The 22,511-nt window shown below is 45.3% G+C and overlaps 1 protein-coding gene across 3 annotated transcripts in view; it reads left to right on the top strand.

Moving 5' to 3' along the window:
• PCSK6 (proprotein convertase subtilisin/kexin type 6) overlaps window positions 1–22,511 on the top strand; it is a 188,749-nt gene that overhangs the window by 61,361 nt on the left and 104,877 nt on the right. For all 3 annotated transcript variants that reach the window (XM_024232758.3, XM_024232759.3, XM_063716323.1), the window contains exon 6: window positions 1,134–1,222. In XM_024232758.3, coding sequence (XP_024088526.2) covers window positions 1,134–1,222 — 89 coding nt within the window. The remainder of the gene's footprint in view (window positions 1–1,133; window positions 1,223–22,511) is intronic.

The following is a 22,511-nucleotide window of genomic DNA, read 5'->3' as shown; positions in this document are numbered from 1 at the left end:
CAATTATAGTCTTTTAGTTTGTGGTTGCTTTGATTCTGAGATTCACAAACGGGAGCACAGGCAGTGCTGTGCAGGAAGCCTCAGCCACTGGAGTTCCACACAGCAGGCTGCAGAGCTCCCGGGAGCCTGCAACAGCCCAGTCTCATGCACGTCCCAAGGTGCCCTTCCTGCTGCCAGTGAGGATGCCTGGGGCAAAGGAGGAATGATCCACATACCACTCAGTGACCCTTGAAGGGTAGGGTTCAATCCCATCCTGAGCCGTCCATCCAGCTCTGTGACCCTGGGAACAGCCCTGGCCTTGAAGCTGTGTGGCTTCCAGGGAAGGACAGATGACTCTCTTCCAAAGGGCTGCTGCCTGGGGTGGTTTTTAAAGGCAGCTTTAAATTTGAATCAATGATTCCCATCCTCTGTGGACTCTTCTCAAAGATGTGCTATTTCAAGTTGCTCCTATTTTGGCCCCCGCTGGAGGAATTGACCCGACGTGGCACATCAGAGAATGGGGTCGTTACTGAGGAAAACGCAATTTGTTTTTCTGGTCATTTCTTCATAGTCCCCCAGCTGCTGAGTGTTTAATTTGGAGCGTTCTTCCTCAGCTCCAGCTTAAATGGCCTCAGAAGCACAGGAAGGGCTGCCTCAGGGTGAGCATGGTGTTGTAGGTGCATAGGGGATGAGGCAGGTGACATCAGCACCAAACTGTTCCTTCTTTCATCCTGCCAGGCAGCAGGTGTCCATGCTGCCAGCCACAGGAGACATGAGGCTGAGGTGGCGCGGCACCCACCCTACACAGCAGTGGCCACGTGCCAACTACACGTGCTGGGAGGAGGAAGGTATAGGGCCACGGGCACTGGGGCAGGCACCTTCCTTCCACATGGGGGTCAGGGAGGCATCCGGGAAGAGGTGACCATGAGTGAGCACTTGCCACATTCAGGATGCCAGGAAGGGCTATACCCAGGCTGACTTGGTGCCTTCTCCCAGAGTGGGGTTGGTGATGAGAGGGGATGCAGGAAATGGGCTTTAATGACATCTCTGGGCTTTGGACAACTGACTCTCTTGTTGCATTGAACTGAGCCATGCACTGAATTCGCTGAAACTTGCTGGGCTGCGTCCTCACTTGGTTTTTTCCTTTGTTTCAGACACGGCACTCGTTGTGCGGGAGAAGTTGCTGCTTCAGCAAACAACTCTTACTGCATTGTGGGCATAGCGTACAATGCCAAAATAGGAGGTAAGGCCGGGCGCGGCAGCCTGCGAGCCGAGGGGCCTGGGGCGGGGCAGCTGGGAGCTCCCTGTCCGCTGGTCTCAGCAGCCTCCTGTTTGTTGGCTTTGGCCATGTCAGCAGACCCCTGGGCCAGACGCAGCAGTGCCCATAGCTTCAGTGGCTCCCTGTCACTTCCCAGACAGAGTCACAGCTTTTACCTGGGACCAGAGCCTTCCCTGGGTTCCGACTCCCACTGAAGCCTGCTGGCCCACTTCTCCTGCCACTGCTCTGGCCTTAGAGGACATTTGTCATAGTGTCCCTTAGACACATCTGGTCTTCCCGATTTATGCATGGGCTTGAACCATTCCCTTCCCCGCCTCCCCCTGTCTTTCCACTTGGCCCTGTCCGCCTGTGCCTTATGGCAGCTCATGCCCGTTCTGTTCTGTGAAGTGCTCCCTGGATCCAGCTGTCCCCCATCTCATTCACCAGGGAGTCAGCTCTTCTTGGTCCCTTTACGGAGCAGCAGCTGCCCCTGATCCTGCGTGCATCTGGTCTTGCCATTTAGCTTCTCACACCGGTCAGTCAAGCTGCCCTTGCTAGGATGAGGCTTTGGAGTAAAGTGTTGAATGTCTTTCTGTTCCCCACGGGAGCCCGGCAGTGTGACAGCTCAGTCACCAAGTGCTCTGAAGGCCCCTCTAGGTGCATGTCACTGACCTGGGAACTGAGCAAGTGGGGGCAGCAGAGAAGAGTGCCAGAGAGCCTCCAGGGACTGCGGCCTCACCCAGGAGGCCTGTCTGCCTCTCAGTCCGAAGGTGCTCCTGCTCACTCAGGTGGCTGCAGTGGGAAACCACTTCCCGGGGCACTGCCGTCCTGCCACTGAGCCTTGGTGAGGGTGGCTGCAGCCACTTTCTGCCGTTCCTGCCACTGAGCCTTGGTGAGGGTGGCTGCAGCTGCTTTGGCTCCACTTATGAGCAGTACCAGGCAGGGAGGTTGGGCCAGGGTTCCCTGGATCACCAGTCCTTGGGGGAATTTCTTGTGTTTTGAAAAGAGGGTTCTTAGCTTTTACTTAATTAGGACTCTGCCTGCCTTTTCCCATGGAAATCCTGAAAGTGGCTTGGATTTTCATTTTATAACAGAATTAACCCCCAAGGGCGCGTTCTGCAGAACAAATCAGGAGACTCTGTCAACTGGCCTTGCTCCTTTGTGGATAGTTCTTGCAAACTGAGATATATAAGTTCTCCCTGGAGGCTTTGATGATGAGCGCAGAGCCCTGAGACGTCCCTCCAGGATCTGTAGAATCGGGCCAACCTGGGTGCCAGTTCCATATTCCCACCACTCACTGACTGTGTGTCCTTGGACAACTTACATAACCTCTCTGAGCCAAGGTTTCTTTACCTGTGGGGTGAGATGACCATGAGGCAGCTGCCTCCCCAGTTTTGTTATGAGGATGAAGTCAGATACCGTGTGTGAAACCATCGGTGTGGGCTAAGTCTGCAGGGGATAGCTGAGCTCCTCCTTCCCTCTTGCTGAGACTCTCAGTGGGAGAATAAAAACCATTTGTGTTGCTTTGAGTGAGGGGTGGACTCCACCTTTGGAGTTGCTTGAGCCTTGCTCCCCCAAGTCCCTAGACTTTGAGCATGGCATCCTCTGGGAGCCGTTAGAAATGCAGAATCCCCACCCCAGGCCTACTGAGTCAGGTCTGCATTATAACAAGATTGCAGGGGATTTGTCTCCAAGTGACAATGTGAGAAGCGCTGGTTTAGAGAACTCCCTGGGATCACACAGGTAGGTGACACCTACATCATGGATTGTGGGGAGGACTCAGTGGAAGTAACATGCTTACAGATCCTCCCAGATGAGGTGCACAGTGAATACAGCGTTACCGTTAGGTAGCTCTACACTCATTGCCAAACTCTTTCCCTACGTTCCCTAAGTCCTGCAAGTGAAGGTGCTCCCTCAAGATCTGGCAAATGTAGGGATAGAATTTGGCATGTGTTTAAAACAAGAATAATAGCAATGCACTGTGAGTTTATAACGTATGAAGTTATATATATATATATATATATAAACAACAGCAGGAATGGTAACAGTCATGGTGAATGGAAACACTCTGTCTTAGATTTATACATTATACAGCAAGTAGTATACTGTTAATTCCAGATAGACTGGCATAAGTTAGGATATGCATTAGAGTCTCTTGAGTGACAACTAAAAATAAAGACATGAAAAGGAAGAGCTCTATGGTCAGCTCCAGGGACATCCCAGAGAAATTCCCTGTTGTGTGCCAGCACACTCAGAGAGGGAGCTGTGTTAGAGCACCCCACCCAGAGGTGGGCTTGGAGGGAGAACCAGGAGGAAGGGGGGTAGCTGCCTGTGTGGAGAGGCTAAAGCTGTTTGCAGCAGCTTTGGAGCCAGTGGCTATCACCAGGTCCTTGGATCAAGGCCAGCCTCAACCCCACACCTACCTTCCAGAGAGGTGTGAGCTCCACCTCATGTCCTCAATCTTTATGTGGCATGCTCACCCCAGCCCCATGCTGCAGACCTAATTGTCTCCTCAGCACTCTCATGGGTAGTCAAGTCCTGCCGCGTCAAGCTCAGCCATACCCTCGTGCCCTGCTCTCATGGAGTGCCTGCTGTGCCACCCCTGGGGCTCCTACCTGCCCCTTTAACTTCAATAGGTGGTCCTGTGCCGTCTTCCTTGTTGGTTCCCTCCAAAGACATGCTGAGCTCCTAGAGGCCCAGAACTGTGACCCTCATCTCTTTCGTCTCTCTGTCAATGGCATATCCAGTATTATACATGCAGCACGTGCTCAACCATATTCAATGCATTAATTAAACAATATCCCTGTTATCATGCATATCCTAACTTATCCCAGTCTATCTGGAATTAATAGTGTACTTTCTATATAATGTGTAAATCTAAGATTGTTTCCATTCACCATCACTGTCATTGTTTGTGCTGTTGTTTTTATATATTTTACTTCACATGTTATAAACCCACAGTGCATTTCTATTATTCTTGTTTTAAACATGTAGTTGACTGCAAACTACTTATGAAAAGAAATACACTTACCTGCAAGTGTACCATTCCACCGACTGGTCTTCCTTACTTTTTCTAGCTTCAGATTTCCATCTTTCCATTTATCTTCAGCCTGTCTCCAGGCTCTTTGGTATTTATTGAGGTTATCTCTCACCTCTTTTGGTATTTGTTGAGGTTCAGGTATGCTAGTGAAAAATTCTCTCCAATTTTATCTGAAAGTGGCTTCTCTTCATTTTTCTTAAAAGAAATTATGCTGAACATGACCTATCTTTTTTTTTTGTCTTTCAACACTTTAAAGATGTTATTCTGTTGTCTTCTGGTATCCATTGTTTTCGATGATGAGTCGATTGTTAATTGCCATCCTTATTGTTGTTCCCTTTTAAGAAATGTGATTTGTTCCTATGGCTCCTTTTTTTTTTTTTTAAGAGATGGGGTCTTGCTCTGTCACCCAGGTTGGAGTGCAGTGGCATAATCATAGCTCACTGCAGCCTTAAACTCCTGGCCTCAAGTGATCCTTCCACCCGAGCCTCCCAAGTGTCTGGGACTGCAGGTGAACACAACCTTTCCCAGCTAATTAAAAAAAAAAAACACACCTTTTTCCTTGTAGGATGAGATACTGCTATGTTGCCCAGGCTGGACTCAAACTCCTGGCCTCAAGTGATCCTCCCACCTCAGCCTCCCAAAGTGCTGGGATTACAGGCATGAGCCACCATGGCCCGTCCCTGTAGCTGCTTTCATAGTGTTATTTTTTAAAATATCTGTGCTTTGCCTGTGGCTCTAACATTCTTTTGTGTCGTTTTCTTTGTATTAATTCCATCTTGGGTTTTCTGTGGTTCTTAGTGGGTTATTCTTTTTAAAGAAAATTTGGAAAAAAAAATTGTCAATATTTCTTCAAATTTTTTTAAGTTCCATTTTCTTTCTACTCTCTGTGGGCACAGTTTTAGTTGTTAGATTGCTTAATATACCTCACAGGTTACTGAGGCACTGTTCATTTTTTTAACCCTTTTTTCTCTGCTTCAAATGGGATTTTCTTTTTGAACTTCAAGTTAACTAATCCTTCATTTTGTTGTGTTCAGTCTGGTCTTTAAAAAAAATTTCAGGGCCGGGCGTGGTGGCTCACGCCTGTAATCGCAGCAGTTTGGGTGGCTGAGGTGAGTGGATCACCTGAGATCAGGAGTTCAAGACCAGCCTGGCCAACATGCTGAAACCCCATCTCTACTAAAAATACAAAAATCAGCCAGGTGTGGTGGCACATGCCTGTAATCCCAGCTACTCGGGAGGCTGAGGCAGGAGAATTGGCTTAAACCTGGGAGGCGCAGGTTGCAGTGAGCTGAGATCATACCACTGCATTCCAGCCTGGGTGACAGAGCAAGACTCCATCTCAAAAAAAAAAAAAAAAAAAAAAATACAGATATTTACTTTTCTGTCTTATGATTTCCATTTGACTCTTTTTTTACTTTTTCCAAATCCCTCTTGTGTCTCCATCTCTTCAGTCATGATATCTATCTTTTATTCTAGACTCTTTAACATGTTTGTAAGAAATACTTTAAAGTCGTTTGCACTTAATTCCAATAGCTAGGCCATTTTAGGAGTATGTTTATAATGACTGATTTTTCTCTTTACAGTGGGTCATATATTTCTCTTTCTTTGCATATGTCTAGTAATTTTTTATTGTATGGTAGGTATTGTTACATTGTAGAGACTCTGGATTCTGTTGTCTTTGAATATCATGAAGTTTTGTTCTTGACCAGGCGCGGTGGCTCACGCCTGTAATCCCAGCACTTTGGGAGGCTGAGGCAGGTGGATCACGAGGTCAGGAGATCGAGACCATCCTGGCTAACAGAGTGAAACCCCGTCTCTACTAAAAATGCAAAAAATTAGCCAGGCGTGGTGGTGGGCGCCTGTAGTCCCAGCTGCTCGGGAGGCTGAGGCAGGAGAATGGCATGAACCCGGGGGGCAGAGCTTGCAGTGAGCTGAGATCGTGCCACTGCACTCCAGCCTGGGCAACAGAGTGAGACTCCATCTCAAAAAAAAAAAAAGTTTCGTTCTAGCAGTTGGTTAAATGTGAGCTTGTGGAGACCTGATTATTCTTTTTTTTTAATGTTTCTGATTTGCCCATAGCCTTAGGGAAAATCCGTTAGCCCCAGCATATAGTCTTTACTCCTAGACCATGACCCTTTTGGTATTTCAGTGGAAAGCCTGAAATGTTTAAACCCAGACCTCTAACTTAGCAAGTCTCAAACTCCAGATGGACTGCCCTGTAGTGGGCAGCAGCTGAAATACCTGCTCAGCTCATCCAGCCTCTCAGCTGCTGTTTTCCTACTGGACTTCTTAGTGGGTTGCCCATGTATACTTCAGGGTTTAGCCAAGTGGTTGTGAGGAGTTTATGTGTTCTCTTCTGTAGATCTCTCCTTTCTGAAATTTCTCCTCTCAATTTCCAGCTGCTCTGACAGTCCCAAACTCTATCCCCTGACTCCTCTGGAGAATAAGATGACATTTTACTGTACCTTAGTATTTGAGTTCTAGCCTCTCTGCACCAAAAGAAATGAAAAGTTCCCTCAAGAGGAAAAGTCATGTCAACTTGGATCATACCCAGTATGGTTTGTCAAGAATTGAATCCCCTGCCTACCTCTGCCTTTTCTGGTTGTTCTTCAATGCTCTTAAAAAGTTAATTTTTTCTAAGTAAATATTTTTTCAGAGTTTATAATTATTATCTTTAATAAGAAGAATTAGTCTGATATAAGCAACTCTGTCATTGTTGAACTTAAAACTTGTGGTTTATAGTTCTTTATCAATTAGATTTTGTATTAGTTATCTATTGCTGAGTGGCAGTCATTCTAAAAATGTAGCTGCTTAAAACAACAAACACTTGTTTTCCAGCACAGATAGTGGCTTTGCTGAATGTTTCTGGTTCAGGGTCACTTATGAAGTTCCAGTCAAGCTGTTGGCTGTGATTGTAGTCTGAAGACTTGACTGAGTCTGGAGGATTCACTTCCAAGATGGGTTACTTACGGGGCTGTTGGCTGGAGTCCCTGATTCCTCACCATGTGTACCTTTCCAAAGGGTTGCTTGAGTGTCCCCATAACATGGTAGCTGGCTTTCTTTATAATAAGTGATTCAAGAGAAAAAGCAAAACCAAACCAGCAATGTCTTTTATGACCTCGTCTCAGAAGTCACGCACCATCTCTTCAGCCATACTCTGTGCATTAGAAATGGATCATTAAGTTTAACAATACACTCAAGGGGAGAGAAATTTGGTCGCACCTTTTGAATAGAAAGGTGTCAAAAAACCTGTGGACATAGTTTAACCAATTTTCTTTGTAAAACTGCATTCCCTATAAATGTTGTCACATAAAAATAATTAAATCAAATGAAAGCAACAGAGGAACTGTCCAAATTATATATTAAGAAATAGCCAGGCATGGTGGCTCATGCCTGTAATCCCAGCACTTTGAGGGGGGGGGTGCGCAGATCACCTGAGGTCAGGAGTTCTAGAACAACCTGCCAACATGGTGAAACCCTGTCTCTACTAAAAATACAAAAATTAGCTGGGTGTGGTGGTAGGGACCTCTAGTCCCAGCTACCTGGGAGGCTGAGAATTGCTTGAACCTGTAAGGTGGAGGTTTCAGTGAGCCAAAATCGTGCCACTGCACTCCAGCCTGAGCAACAGAGCAAGACTCCATCTCAAAAATAAAAAAATGAAAAAGAAAGAAAACTCCTGCAACCCCCAGTTTCCCTAGGTGTGTTGCCTTCAGGTGCATTAGCACCTACCCTGGGGAGAAATTTTACACTCTCAGGAATCCACAGAGGCACGTGCCATCTTCATTGTTTCCAGAGAGGAGAGTGGGGTACCCCTGTGCGTTCACTGTTCCTGATGTCTTTCATTTTAGAAATACTTTAATTTTATATTAAGTTGTCAAGCTATACATTGATGATTTGTGCCCCCTTTTCATGTATAATTTTTTAATAAAAACCTGTTTAAAGTTTTTATGGGCTGGGCATAGTGGTTCACACTTGTAATCCCAGCACTTTGGGGGTCGAGGCAGGAAGACCTTTTGAGCCCAGAAATTTGAGACCAACCTGGTCAACACAGTGATACCCTGTCTCTACAAAACAATTGGAAAAATTTAGCCGGGCATGGTGGCACGTGCTTGTAGTCCCAGCTACTTGGGAGGCTGAGGTGAGAGGACCACGTAAGCCTAGGAAGTCGAGGCCGCGGTGAGCCATAATTGCGTCATTGTACTCCAGCTGGGTGACAGAGTGAGACCCTATCTCAAAAAAACAAAGTAAAGTTTTATGATGTCAAATTTGTCCATGTTCCTTCATGACTGTTGAGTTTGGGGTCTTGCCCAAGACAGTAAAGCTATTCTGTATTTCCTCGAAAAACTTCGTTTTAGGACAATAGTTGGTCTTAAAACTTTTATGGTTTTCTCTTTTCTGTTTAGCTTTTTTTTTTTTTTTTTTTTTTTTTGAGACAGAATCTCACTCTGTCACCCAGGTTGGAGTGCAGTAGCATGATCTCAGCTCACTGCAACCTCCACCTCCTGGGTTCAAGGGATTCTCCTGCCTCAGCCTCCCGAGTACCTGGGATTACAGGTGCCCACCACCGTGCCTGGCTAATTTTTTTGTATTTTTTATGTAAAGACGGTGTTTCACCATGTTGACCAGGCTGATCTCAGACTCCTGACCTCAGGTGATCCACCTGCCTCAGCTGCCCAAAGTGCTGGGATTACAGGTGTGAGCCACTACACCCGGCCTTTCTGTTCAGCTTTTTGATCCATATGAAATTTATTTCTGTGAGTAGTATGAAGGAGAGATCCCCCCAAATCAGTACTTGGTGATTGCCACATGTGGCCCTCATCACATCCTAGATCCCCATGTGGACACTGGGTCCGCCCTTACGTTTCCTTAGTCAGTTCCTTCATAAGCCCTAACAATACCACACTTTGAATTATTACAGTTTAGGAGAGTTTTGGGGTTTTGTTTTTGTTTTTTTGGTAACTGATAGGGCAAATTTTCTCTTATGGTTCCTTTTCAAAAATTACTTGGCTATTCTTGCACATTTTCTCTTTCAGATGAACTTGAGAATCTGCTTGTCAAGTTCCATTAAAAAAAAAAAAGCCCTTTTGGGATTTTGATTGGGATTGCTTGGAAATGATAGATTAATTGGGGGAGAATGACATCTTTACAGTATTGAGTCTTCCCACCCAGTAGCATGGTATGTTTTTATTTATTCAGGTCTTCTTTTACATCGTTTTTTAAAGTTTTATCACTTTCTCCATATCGATTTTATACATTTCTTATTAGATATATATCTAAGTTTTCAAAAATTTATATTTCTAATTGGTCATTATTGAAACGGATATATGAAAGCTATTGATTTTTGTATGTTGGGTTTTGTTTCTGGTCACCTTATTGATCTCTGTGGGTGCTGTTGTTTTTCCCTTGGATTCTCTTGGCTTTTCTGGAGAGATGTTAAATAATAGCTGTCTGTAAATGTAATGGTGGTTTTATCTCTTTAATATTAATAACTCTCATTTCTTTTTCTTGCCCTATTTGAATATGTAGGAGTTCCTGATGAATAGTGAATAGTGGTGGTTTATAGGTTCTGTTTGATTTCCGACTTATACAGGAATACTTCTAATTTTATGCCATTTGTAAATGTCTTCCCTGTAGTTACCCTTTATCGAGTTGAGAAAATTTTATTATATTCCTAGATTTCTAAGAGATTTAATCAGGAATGGATGTTGAATTTTTAAAGGTATCTATTGAGATTATTATATTGTTTTTCAACTTTGTTGTTTAATCTGTGTAGTGTAATAAGTTACATTAATAGATTTCCTAAACTGGGCTAGGCACAGTGGCTTACGCCTGTAATCCCAGCACCTTGGGAGGTCAAAGTGGGTGGATCACCTGATGTCGGGAGCTCGAGACCGGCCTGGCCAAAATGTTGAAACCCTATTTCTACTAAAAATACAAAAATTAGCCAGGCATGGTCGCAGGCACCTGTGATCCCAGCTACTCGGGAGGCTGAGGCAGGAGAATCGCTTGAACCTGGGAGACAAAGGCTGCAGTGAGCCAAGATGGCACCACTGCACTCCAGCCCCGTAAGACTTTGTTTCAAAAAAAAAAAAAAATCCTAAATTGGAGACTTTTTCTTTCATTTTTGAAATAAGTTCCATTTGATCATGAGTATTTTTCTTTTAATACATCTGCATTCAACTGTTGATATCTTCTGTATGATTTTACATCTTTCTTTATAAAATGGATAGAATTACATTTTCTGTGTTTTGTGATGTTTCTCCCTAGCTTGTTTATCAGAGTTATGCCAGTCTCATAGAATGAGTTAGGAAACTTTCTTTTACTGTGCTCTAGAACAGTTAATATATTGTGGATAGTGCCTGATTTCTGAAGTGTTGGTAGAGCTGATTAACTAGTCTGATTGGATATGGTGACTTTCAAAAAGACTAGACTTATTCAGGTTTTCTGTTTCTTCTTGAGGAGATTTTTGTAATTAAATCTTCTTAGAAAGTCATCAGTTTTTCAAGATTTTCAAATATATGACATAAATTTAATATCATATTCTCATAATTTAAAAATATATCCTCCATGTTTACAGTTATAATTGTTTCTAATCTTATTTGTGACATCTCCTCTTTTTTCCCTTGATTGATGAAAAATTTCTATTTTTAATAAAATAGGTTTTTTCACCTCAGTGTCACACAATATACCCATGTAATAAATTTGGACATATACCCCCTGAATCTAAAGGAAAAGTTAAAATTATAAAAAATAGTATAAATAAAAATAAAAAAAACAGGCTCTTGCAGAGAACTAGGTGTTTTTTTTTTTTTGAGTTCCTTTGTTTTCTACGTCATAAATTTCTGCTTTTCCTTATTTATTAATTACTTCAGCTTTTAAATTTGTTGTTGTTGTGTTCTAATTCCTTGAATGGAATGTGTATTTAGTTCTTTATTTTCAGGATTTTATGTGTTCTAATAAATAAAAAAAAATCATACATTCTTCTTTCATCACCTATTACTAGTTTAATTATATGGTGCTTTTATTGCTATATATTTCTGAATAATTGTACGTTTCAGCTTAGATTTCTCTCTTTAACCCAGGAATTACTTAGAAGAGATTTATAAAATTTTTCAACTGCATAGATTTTCCGATGCTCCTTTTGTTGTTAATTTTTAACTTTATTACATTGGGTTCAGAGAATGTTCTGTATAATTTCTGCCTTTTGGAATTTATGGAGAATATCTTTGTGTCCTAATACATGTTCAGTTTTTGTAAATATGCCAGTGGGTGTTTGCGTTAGTCCGTTTTCACACTGCTGATAAAGACATACCCAAGACTGGGAACAAAAGGAGATTTAATTGAACTTATAGTTCCACATGGCTGGGGAGGCCTCAGAATCATGGCGGGAGGTGAAAGGCACTTCTTACATGGCGGTGGCAAGAGAAAAATGAGGAAGAAGCAAAAGCAGAAACCCCAGATAAACCCATCAGATCTCATAAGACTTATCCACTATCACAAGAATAGCACAAGATATAGTAGCTTTTCCAGGCACATGGTATAAGCTGCCAGTGGATCTACCATTCTGGGATCTGGAGGACGGTGGCCCTCTTCTCGCAGCTCCACTAGGCAGTGCCCCGGTAGGGACCCTGTGTGGGGGTTCTGACCCCACAGTTCCCTTCTGCACTGCCCTAGCAGAGGTTCTTCATGAGGGCCCCACCCCTGCAGCAAACTTCTGCCTGGGCATCCAGGTGTTTCCCTACAGCTTCTGAAATCTAGGTGGAGGTTCCCAAACCTCAGTTCTTGACTTCTGTACACCTGCAGGCTCAACACACATGTGGAAGTTGCCAAGGCTTGGGTCTCCCACCCTCTGAAGCCACAGCCCGAGCTGTACATTGGCTCCTTCCAGCCACAGCTGGCGTGGCTGGGACACAGTGCACCAAGTCCTTAGGCTGCATACAGTACGGGGACCCTGGGTGTGGCCCATGAAACCACTTTTTCCTCCTGGGCCTCTGATGGGAGGGGCTGCTGTGAAGGTCTCTGACATGGCCTGGAGACATTTTCCCGTGGTCTTGGGGATTAATGTTAGGTTCCTTGTTACTTATGCAGATTTCTGCAGCTGGCTTGAATTTATCCTCAGAAAATGGGTTTTTCTTTTCTACTGCATCATCAGGCTGCAAATTTTCTGAACTTTTATTCTCTGCTTCCCTATTAAAACAGAATGCTTTTAACAGCCCCCAAGTCACCTTTTAAATGCTTTTCTACTTAGAAATTTCTCCTGCCAGATACTCTAAATCATCTTTCTCAAGTTCAAAGTTCCATAGATCTCTGGGGCAGGGGCAAAATGCTGCCAGTCTCTTTGCTAAAACATAACAAGAGTCACCTTTGCTCCAGTTCCCAGTGAGTTCCTCATCTCCATCTGAGACCACCTGACCATGGATGGACCTTATTGTTCGTATCACTATCAGCATTTTTGTCAAAGCCATTCAACAGATCTCTAGGAGGTTCCAAACTTTCCCACATTTTCCTGTCTTCTTCTGAGCCGTCCAAAGTGTTCCAGCCTCTGCCTGTTACCCAGTTCCAAAGTTGCTTCCACATTTTTGGGTATCTTTTCAGCAGTGCCCCACTCTGTGGGCACCAATTTACTGTATTATCCATTTTCATGCTGCTGATAAAGACATACTCGAGACTGGGAAGAAAAAGAGATTTAATTGGACTTACAGTTCCACATGGCTGGGAGGCCTCAGAATCATGGTGGGAGGTGAAAGCCACTTCTATATGGTGGTGGCAAGAGAAAAATGAGGAGGAAGCAAAAGCAGAAACCCGTGATAAACCCATCAGTTCTCATGAGACTTATTCACTATCACGAAAATAGCACAGGAAAGACTGGCACCCATGATTCAATTACCTCCCCCTGAGTCCCTCCCACAACATGTGGGAATTCTGGGAGATTCAATTCTAGTTGAGATTTGGGTGGGGACACAGCCAAACCATATCAGTGTTTGAAGAGTATTTTTATTCTATGCTCATTGAGTAAAAAAATCTGTATCAGATTAGGGATTGCAACTGGTAGCCCATAAGCTGCCTTTGGCCTGCAGACATGTTTTGTTTGACTCACACAAGTGTATTTTTGAAAACTTGAGCAAACATTTACAAATCACAGTATTTTATGTAAAAATATGGATTTGGGGCTTTCTATGAAAGCTTTGAAGCTCTGGCTGTGCTGGGCCCTCATTCCTTAATAGCAGCAGTCAGCTACAATTGCTCCTAACTCAAAGGGCAGTCAGCCTTCACAGACCTGGCTGCTTCAGCCATTTACCCTGCCTGCCTGATACCTTTAGGCATCAGCCTCTATCACCTGTGTGTTCTATCAAGTTCATTCAGAAGTTCTGGAGTCTTTCTTACTTTTTGTCTACCTGATCTATTTCTGAGAAGTGATGCTGGTTTCCATGATGATTACAGATGTGTCAGTTTCTTTCCGTTTTTGCTGTACACATTTTATAGCTATTTACAAGGTACATTACAAGGTATAATGAATCTTCGTCAATATAAGATCCTCTCTGTCTCATTTTTGCCCTTTAATTGTACTTTGGCTGATATAACACCTGTACTTTGATTGATAAAAGTAGCACAGTTGCTAAATTATTTTATCATCCTTTTTCTCATATATTCTTTATTTCTAATGTTGGTTTTATAAGCAGCATGTATCTGGATTTATATTTTAACACAATTGAAGAGTCTCTTTAAAGGACTTTGTTATATTCATACACGTGCTGATTTCAGATATCTTTGGATTTATTTCTATTGTATTTGTTTTTATCTATTCATCCATCCATCCATCCATCCATCTGTCCGTCCATCTGTCTACCAATCTGTCTTTACCTTCCTTTTGCTGGTTAGATGTAGTTTCTTCTCTTTTCTTTCATTCTAATGGGTTGAAATTCGTACATTCTAAATCTGTTTTTCTGTTACTCTTTAAACATAGTTATTGGGATTTATATTTCTCTACAGTGTTTAGCAGTAATCAATACTTAACTCTTTCGCCTGAGCAACATAAGAAACTTACCATAGCTCCACTCCTCTGCCATCTTCTGTCTGTCATCACCTCCTTGAATTGGGATCATTCAAAAATTTAACTCCATATTATTTTTAACAACTTTACATTATGCATCAACAATTGTGTGAGCTTAAGTATAAAGTCTAACTAATTTCTTTGGTCACCATTGTTTCTTTTTTCTGACATCTTTTTGTTATGTGAATTTTTTATTTTACTAGATTTTCTCATCTATTAAATTATTCATTCTCTTAAAAGATATTTTGAGTGCTTGCTATAGGTATGAATGGTTATATAGATAGTAAATTTTCTGAGTCCTTGAAGTCTAAAAATGTCATTATTTTCTCGCTACAAATTTGGCTAGGTTTTGACTTTAAGTTCAAGATAATTTTCACTCATAATTTAAAAAGTATTACCCCATGGTCTTTGGTATTCAGTGTTGCTGACAAGGGGCGTCTCTTTGTCTCAGGTGAATTTTTTTGCTCTGAAGTCTACTTTATCTGATATTAATATAGCTACTTCTGCTTTCCTTTGATTAATGGTGGTACAGTATATATTTTTCCATCCTTTTACTTTCAACTTGCCTATATTGTTATTTGAATTGAGTCTCCTGTAGATAGCATATATTTGGGCCATGTTTTTATTTATTTATTTTTCTTTTATAAAAATTTTATTAATTTAAAGAGTACAATATAGTAGAAATTGCCTCTTTTTTCTTTTATTGATAAACAACATTTTACATATTTATGAGGTACATCTACATGCATAGAATGCAGAATGATCAAGTCAAGGTATTTGGGGTATCCATCATCTTGGGTATTTATCATGTCTGTGTGTTGGTAACATTTCAAGTCCTCTCTTCTACGTCGAAATATTTAATATATTGTTGCTAACTATAGCCCCCTGGTCTGCTGTCAAACGTGGGCCATGTTTTTAGATTCACTTGCCAATCTCTTTTAATTACTATATTTAGATAGTTAATATTTAATGTAATTATTGATACATTAGGGGTTAAGTCTGCCATTTTAACTTCTCTATTCTTTTTTCTCTGTATTTAGTTTCTCATGGCATGGTATCTGCTGGCACCATGCAAGTGGGCCCCTTTTGAGGTTGCTGGAGGTAAAAGCCCTGCTTCCTACCTGCTGTTTCCTGACATGCCCCAGCAGCGGGGTCGGGCACCTCATTTCGTCCTCGCGTGGGTGGAGGTCTAGGCTCGCCACTCAGGCTGTGCTGCCATAGGTGGGGGTGGTGCCACGGTTCTTTGCCGTGGCATTTGGCCTGCATATTGTGTGTGGTTTTTTCCATTTGTTCTATTGGCCCTGTCTCCTCGGGTCCCTCTGGTTTTGTTCATGTTGCTTTTTAATTGGGTGCCCCTCTTTCTTGGGATGGGTTTTCCTCAAACATGAGCTGCTTCTTGGTCGTCCACCCCTGCATGAGCTCACAGATCCCCATGTGGCTGTGGGTGGTTGTCTGGTCTGACGGCAGGGGTCTTTCTGTGATGTGGAGTGGAGGGAGCTGTTGCTGGATAGCATTTCTTCTGAGAGGGTGCTAGGCGGACTCCCCGCTCCCAGGGTATCATCCTGGTGCTCTGGCCTCAGGACCCTGTCTCACTGCACTAGCCTCAAGATGACTCTGCTGCTGTCCCCACTCAGCCTGGAGGCTGAGACCTGCCACCCTAGCTCCTTACTCCAAGGCCTGTTTGGGGTTCCTCCTGTCGTTGCACACCCAGCCTGGCACCTTCCTCAGCTCTGGAATCGTTCCCCACTCAGAAGTCCTCGCGCCAGGACACCGCCTCCTGCTGCTACCTGATGCCTTCCGCTTCCCGTCTTTCCTCACTGCCTCAAGACAGCTCGTCTGTGCTGATCTTGTTTCCCAGGGCTGCTTCAGATTTGTTTGTTTTAAGTTTTATTCCTAGGGATCCAGGCCCTGGGGAGAGGTAGGCTGCGTGCTCAGTCTTCCTCCTGGGTCGGGTCTCCTGAGTCTTTTCACTGTGGTGCAGATAGCGACACCTCTTGCCGATTGCTGTTGGTTGCCAAGCACTTGTAGTCATCTTTGCATCCAGTTCTTAGTGTGCCTCTGTGCGTTGGACATGATCATGGCCATTTCCCACCAGGGGAGACTAACAGAGAGATGAATTGCCACGTCTGGGTTCACACAGCTGCCAAGAGGCAGCACAGAGGCTTGAGCTCAGGCCTGTTGCTGCCCTGAAGCCTGGATTCCACCTTTGCAATCGTAGCCTTCTGATGCTAGGACATAGCGGTGACCAGATGAGAACAGCTGCCACCAAGCCCAGTGGCCAGAAACAGAAGCAGAAGGGGAAGCCTTCACAGTGTATGACTGTATTCTTCTTGACTGAATTCTGATTCCTTCCAAGCATATTTGACCTCACCTCTTCCTCCTGGCCTAAAAAGGTATTAATGGGACAGCACAGGAGGGAGCGAGACAGGGCAGCAGGCGTTTCCTAGCCCCTCTTCTCATTCATCCTTTCTTTGCTCTCTTGCTCTGTTCACCTTTTTGTCTTTTTAATTTTGGCCTGGCACATAGTTCTCCTTCTCTCTCTCTCATGTTCCTTCCCTCCCAGCCCATCTGCTTCAGGGTGGCATTGGTGGTGGGGGGCTTTCAAACTTGGCTGCCTCCACTGCCATCAGCTCACCTCCAAGGTGAGTGCAGGCTGAGCTGCATGGCAAGCCCTTCCTGCTGGGGCCTGCAGAATTGTAAAGGCCCTGGCCAAGCACAGTGGCTCACACAAAATCCCTGCACTTTGGGAGGCCAAGGCAGGAGGATCACTTGAGGCCAGGAGTTTGAAACCAGCCTCAACAACATAGTGAGTCCCTGTGTCTACAAAAAATTTAAAAATTAGCCATGGTGGCTCCTGCCTGTAATCCCAGCCACTCAGGAGGCTGAGGCAGGAAGATCTCTTAAGCCTAGATGTTTGAAGCTGCAGTGAGCCACGATTGTGGCACTGCAGTCCAGCCTGGGCAACAGAGCAAGACTCTAACTCAAAAAAACAAACAAAAAAGTGTGAAGCCCAGAATGCAGGCTGAGGATGTGAGCCCATCCACTGCACCAGGTCCTCCTGGCTTCCTGCCCCATGCATCATCCTTTGAGAAAAGCTTGCTGGGGAGCCAGGTGTGCTGGCTTGGCCGGAGCGGAACCTGCTCTCTCAGGGAAGCTTGCAGTAAGCAGGGCAGGTGAGTGGAGCCCTCGCCCCTTTAACTTTACCAGGCTTCTACCCTTTAGCAAGTTCCTCACGTGTGCTGATACTTAACCAGATTCAGACACTTTCCTAAGGCAGGAGGGGTGTCATGAGGGACACTGCATTATGGTACAGTTTCCCTGCATTTTTTTATAAGATGGAGTCTTGCTCTGCTGCCCAGGCTGGAGTGCAGTGGCACGAGCTCGGCTCACTGCAAGCTCCGCCTCCCGGGTTCATGCCATTCTCCTGCCTCAGCCTCCCGAGTAGCTGGGACTACAGGCGCCCGCCACCACGCCCAGCTAATTTTTTGCATTTTTAGCAGAGACAGCGTTTCACTGTGTTAGCCAGGATGGTCTCAATCTCCTGACCTCGTGATCCGCCCGCCTCGGCCTCCCAAAGTGCTGGGATTACAGGCATGAGCCACCGCGCCCGGCCTCCCTGCTTTTGAGAAGCATCGCCAGCCCACAGGGCAGCATCCCTGAGGCTGGTCTGGAGTAGGCTGCATTTGGGGCCTGCAGCAAGGGAGCAGGGCGGCTGGAGACCACGGGGAGCCCTCCCACCTGACAAACAGAAAAGCTCCCCTGCTCAGGCCCCTGGACTTAGGTGCATCTTTTCAGACTGTGTTTACCCTGTTTCTGGGAAGGAAAAGTAAACAGCAGTGACCAGATTCCTGTTGGCGTTTTTGCTCCGTATTTAGGTTGGGGAACTGAATCATGTTTTTCCTTTCATAAACACGAAAATGTTAAGTACATAACAGCTAAATTAATCCATGCCCATAAATTGGTTAATTATGTTAATTCTGAGTCACAGAATTCAGTCTCATTAGTGTTTCCATTAAGCAGTTTAGGCCTGTGAGCATTTTAAGAGAACAGTTTAAGCTGTAGATTAATCTTCAAAGGTTCCTAGTGCATTTTCAACTGCAAGAGGCTTTTAAATGCACTGGGGGGCTTGGGGGGATTTGGTGAATGTTAGGAGCTGGTGCTGTCAGGGAGCGGGGTTCCCTACTTCCTCCTCCCTCAGCTCCCCCCAACACATCCAAGGCCCCTGCCTGCCAGATCTGAGCATCGCCAGGCTAAGCAGGGCCATAGGAAGGAGATGCGCAAGAACTGGCATAGCCCCTTCTGCCCTGTGTCTCCCTAGTGGCCATGCCCTCCCCAGGCCGCCCTGCTGCAGACAGACACCCGCAGAGGATGGGTGAGGCCCCAGGCCGCCCTGCTGCAGACAGACACCCGCAGAGGATGGGTGAGGCTGGCTCTTGAATGCTGTGGGCTGCATAGATCTGGGTTCCCGAGATGGCTGCTGAGGGGCTTTCTTCCTGGGTGTACATAAGAAAGAAGCAGAGAGGCAGGAAGAGAGCATGCTGAGTCTTAGAAACAAGGTCCCGGGTGGCCTTTGTTCATGGCAGCATGAACGTCTCCTTTTCACCGTCCGTGTCCCCTTCAGAGGTCCATTCAGGACATGGGTTTGCTTTCTTGGCACGTGCGCCTCCTCTAGGGTTCCTTGCTGTCCTCAAGTGTGGTGCAGATGTACGGGTGCCCCGTCTGGCTCAGAAGCCTGCTGTCCTGTCCTGCGTCCCAAGCTGCCGGCTCTCACTGGCCATGCACTTCTGTTCTCCAGCCCTCCTTCCCTAGTGGGGAGACCGTGAAAGGGTCAGCCTAGATGTCAAACCTCTAGACCATGGCTAAGGCTTTTCCAGTTTTATATTGTTCTTTGAAGAATCAATAGGACCCGATTATCAAAGACAGACCTGTTTAAATATGCACAATCATTTTCGGTATCATTTAGGTTTGGCAAGGCCAGCAGATGAGGAGACCGCTGCCGTGCATCAAAAGGGTGGTTTGTTACAGTTCCCAAGAGGATGCGTCCCAGCACCGCACGCGGGGCCACACGGGGAAGCACCGGGGTCCATCAGGAGGCAGGACAGAGGGGAAAACACGGGCCAGAGGCCTTGTGGTGGTTTCTGTGGGAAGGAGTGGGTGAGGCAGAGAAGGCAAGTTCAGAATCAGCTAGTTTGAATAATTTCAGCAGACTCAGGGGAATAGGAGCTGTCCCTAGCCGCCTGACACCTGGCCTTGGGTGGTTAGGTTAGGGGAATAGTGGTGTGTGAGAGCCCGTGATGGAGGTGGCTGGGGTGTAGACTCTGGATTGGTTGGCTTGCATGTGAAAAGCACACACCTGATGGGTAGTTTACTATCCCGAGACCCTGGGTAGCCCCTGAAGGAACAGTCTCTCCGGGGTCAGCAAGCCCCAGATGTCAAAGCATCAGATACTGAAAATACAAGAGGAAGGAAAGTAGATGGAGCCAGAAGAGAAGATGGATAATACCAAAGTTATCCCAGACGCAGTGCCAGGGCCTCAACTTCTTAGCTTTTCATTAATCTTCTCGACTGCCTCGGCAGATAAATATTGTAGAAAACATGATTTAGAGAGGCTGAGACTATGGCCCAAGGTCATGCAGAGCCGATATTCCACTCCAGGACTCTCTGACCTCAGCTTTCTTCCCCCTACCATGAGCTGCTCTGTATCTTGCCAGGGGCCATACCCTTGCTGGCTGAGAGAGCTGGGCACCTGTGTCCATGACACAGCTGTGGAGATGGGACGCCAGACACATGGACCACAGACTCGGGGCCCAGTCTCAGTTATCACAGGACCCGACCTGGCACAGACCTCGTCTCCTGGATCCAGGGCTTCGTGCAGGACACGCCCATAAGGAGTGTCGCTGGCTACAGCTGTGTTTCCTCTCTAGAAGGAGGTGGAGTGGCTCCATGAGGGCATCAGGAACAGAACAGGAAGCAGGAAGAGATTTGGCTTGGTGATCCCCCGCGCATCCCCACAGACTTAATGTCACGATGGCGAACGTAGATCTGCCTTGACAGCTCGGCAGACCACAGCTCCCTGGAGTTCCTAGAACAAGGCTGTCCTGTGGGGGCATAGTTAGCAATTTGAGAGCCGTGTCTATTGTCTTAGGTGATAATGAGGGTTGACGGAAACCTTTTAGGATTGTAGCGTTTCTCAGTAACTGTTGAAACCTTGCTTGGCCGGGAATGGCTGCTCATAGAACAGAATGTGCTATAGTTTTACTGAAAAAAACAAAACAAAAACAAAACATAATTCTCTGTGGACTTACTAAAATAAACCCAGGGCTAATGAGCAAAATGTGTTGGGGAGGCCTATTTGTCACACTCAGGAAGCGACAGTCTAATTTTATTTGCTCCTGTTCATTGCTTCTGCGTTGCCATTCATTTGCTGAAGGCAAAATACATTACTTCTCAATAAACAAAAGTGGGCCCAGCATGTCCCGCTGCCTGCCTTCCTCCAGCCGTTAACCCCCCGGGCGGGAGGGCTGACTAGTATTGATGTGTGTGTGCGTGCGTGTGTGTGTGTGTGGGCGTGTAGGTGTGTTCTTCCCATTGCTGTTAATGTTGAGCTTCCTAGAAAGTTTTCAGGGGAAATGCTGTGTCTCGTGCTGACTGGGGCCGGCTGCATGTTGATAGGTTCACCTTGCCTTATACAAACCTGCTATTTGGAAAGTCGAGATATAAATTAGAAGCAGGGGGCCGGGTACGGTGGTTCATACCTGTAATCCCAGCACTTTGGGAGGCCGAGGTGGGCAGATCATTTGAGGTCAGGAGTTTGAGACCAGCCTGGCCAACATGGCGAAGCCCCATCTCTACTAAAAATATAAAAATTAGCTGGGCGTGGTGGTGTGTGTGCCTGTAATCCCAGCTACTCCAGTGGCTGAGGCAGGAGAATCGCTCGAACCTGGGAGGCAAGGTTGCAGTGAGCTGAGATTGCGCCACTACACTCCAGCCTGAGCGACAGAGGGAGACTCTGTCTTGAAAAAAAAAAAAATTAGAAGCAGGGGAAAGGGAGGAAAGACAGGTCACTATGGAAAAAAAGTGGCTTTTTTTTTTTTTTTTTTAGCTTTACTAAGTGACTTGTAAAATCATTCATTTCAGCAAGTTTTCCCGGGGCATTTAAAATATTATTGGGTTTAGGAGATTTTATAGGAATGCATGTATTATTTAAAGCAAGGCAAACTGGTGTGATTCTTTCCTGGATGGAGCTTCTGTGGGCAGCTGGAATTGTCAGTGGGGGGGATTGGTTCCCATAGCACCCCGAGTTCTTCCCTCAAACACAAAGGCACCAGGTTCTCCAAAGCAACCGTCTTCCTTCCACTCAACACTCCTCCCGCCTCACACCCACAGACTCGTCCTTCGAGTGGACCGGGCAGGCGGGTTCATTGTGCCATGCTGTGCTCTGAATGCAGCATGCCCAAAAGCAGTCCGTTAGCAAGCTGACGACGGGGAGTTCATTGCCATCAGTGCCATCAAAACGATTTGCCCAAATCAAATTTATACCTGACATTTTATAGTAAATGGGCCTTTCTTTTCTCATTAGAGAAATCATTACTGTTTTTCTTCTGCTTGGCATTTCCAGAGAGCCATTCACATTTAAAGCTCATGTTGGAACAGCAGGCTTCTACTGAAAATATTTACCTTTTCTTTGTTGGCAACTTGTCAGTGTTGGGGAAAATAGATGCTTCATTAAAATCTAAGCGCGTGATGCTTGCTTTCCCACACATCAGTCAGTCTTCTTCCAAGATGAAAAGCATGGTGAGAGGTGTTGGGAAATCATTCTGGTCATATGTTTTTATGTATTTTTGGATGTCTTCTGGCATCCCGTTCTTCTTGTTCAAAAATAGGCATTTCAACACCTATAACTTGTAGAGAGAATCCTAGAATAGGATCAGCTTCACCATTAGAGCATCAGAATTGGTCTTGACCCCCTGGGTGGCCAGTGAGGTCTCCTGCCCTGGAGAGTCCATGGCCGAAAGTAAGGGCAAAAAGAACCCTGCTGCCGTTTATCCAGCAGTTCCAGGGCCTCGACTTAGCTTTTCATTAATCTTCTTAACTGCCCCGGTAGATAAATATTGTAGGAAACATGATTTAGAGAGGTTGAGACCATGGCCCAAGGTCATGCAGAAGCAAGATTCCACCCCAGG

The sequence above is a fragment of the Pongo abelii genome, chromosome 16 (genome assembly GCF_028885655.2).
Source record: "Pongo abelii isolate AG06213 chromosome 16, NHGRI_mPonAbe1-v2.0_pri, whole genome shotgun sequence".
NCBI classification, from domain to species: domain Eukaryota; kingdom Metazoa; phylum Chordata; class Mammalia; order Primates; family Hominidae; genus Pongo; species Pongo abelii.
The sequence above is the reverse complement of the archived record's forward strand: the minus strand, read 5'-3'. Positions and strand labels throughout refer to the sequence as shown.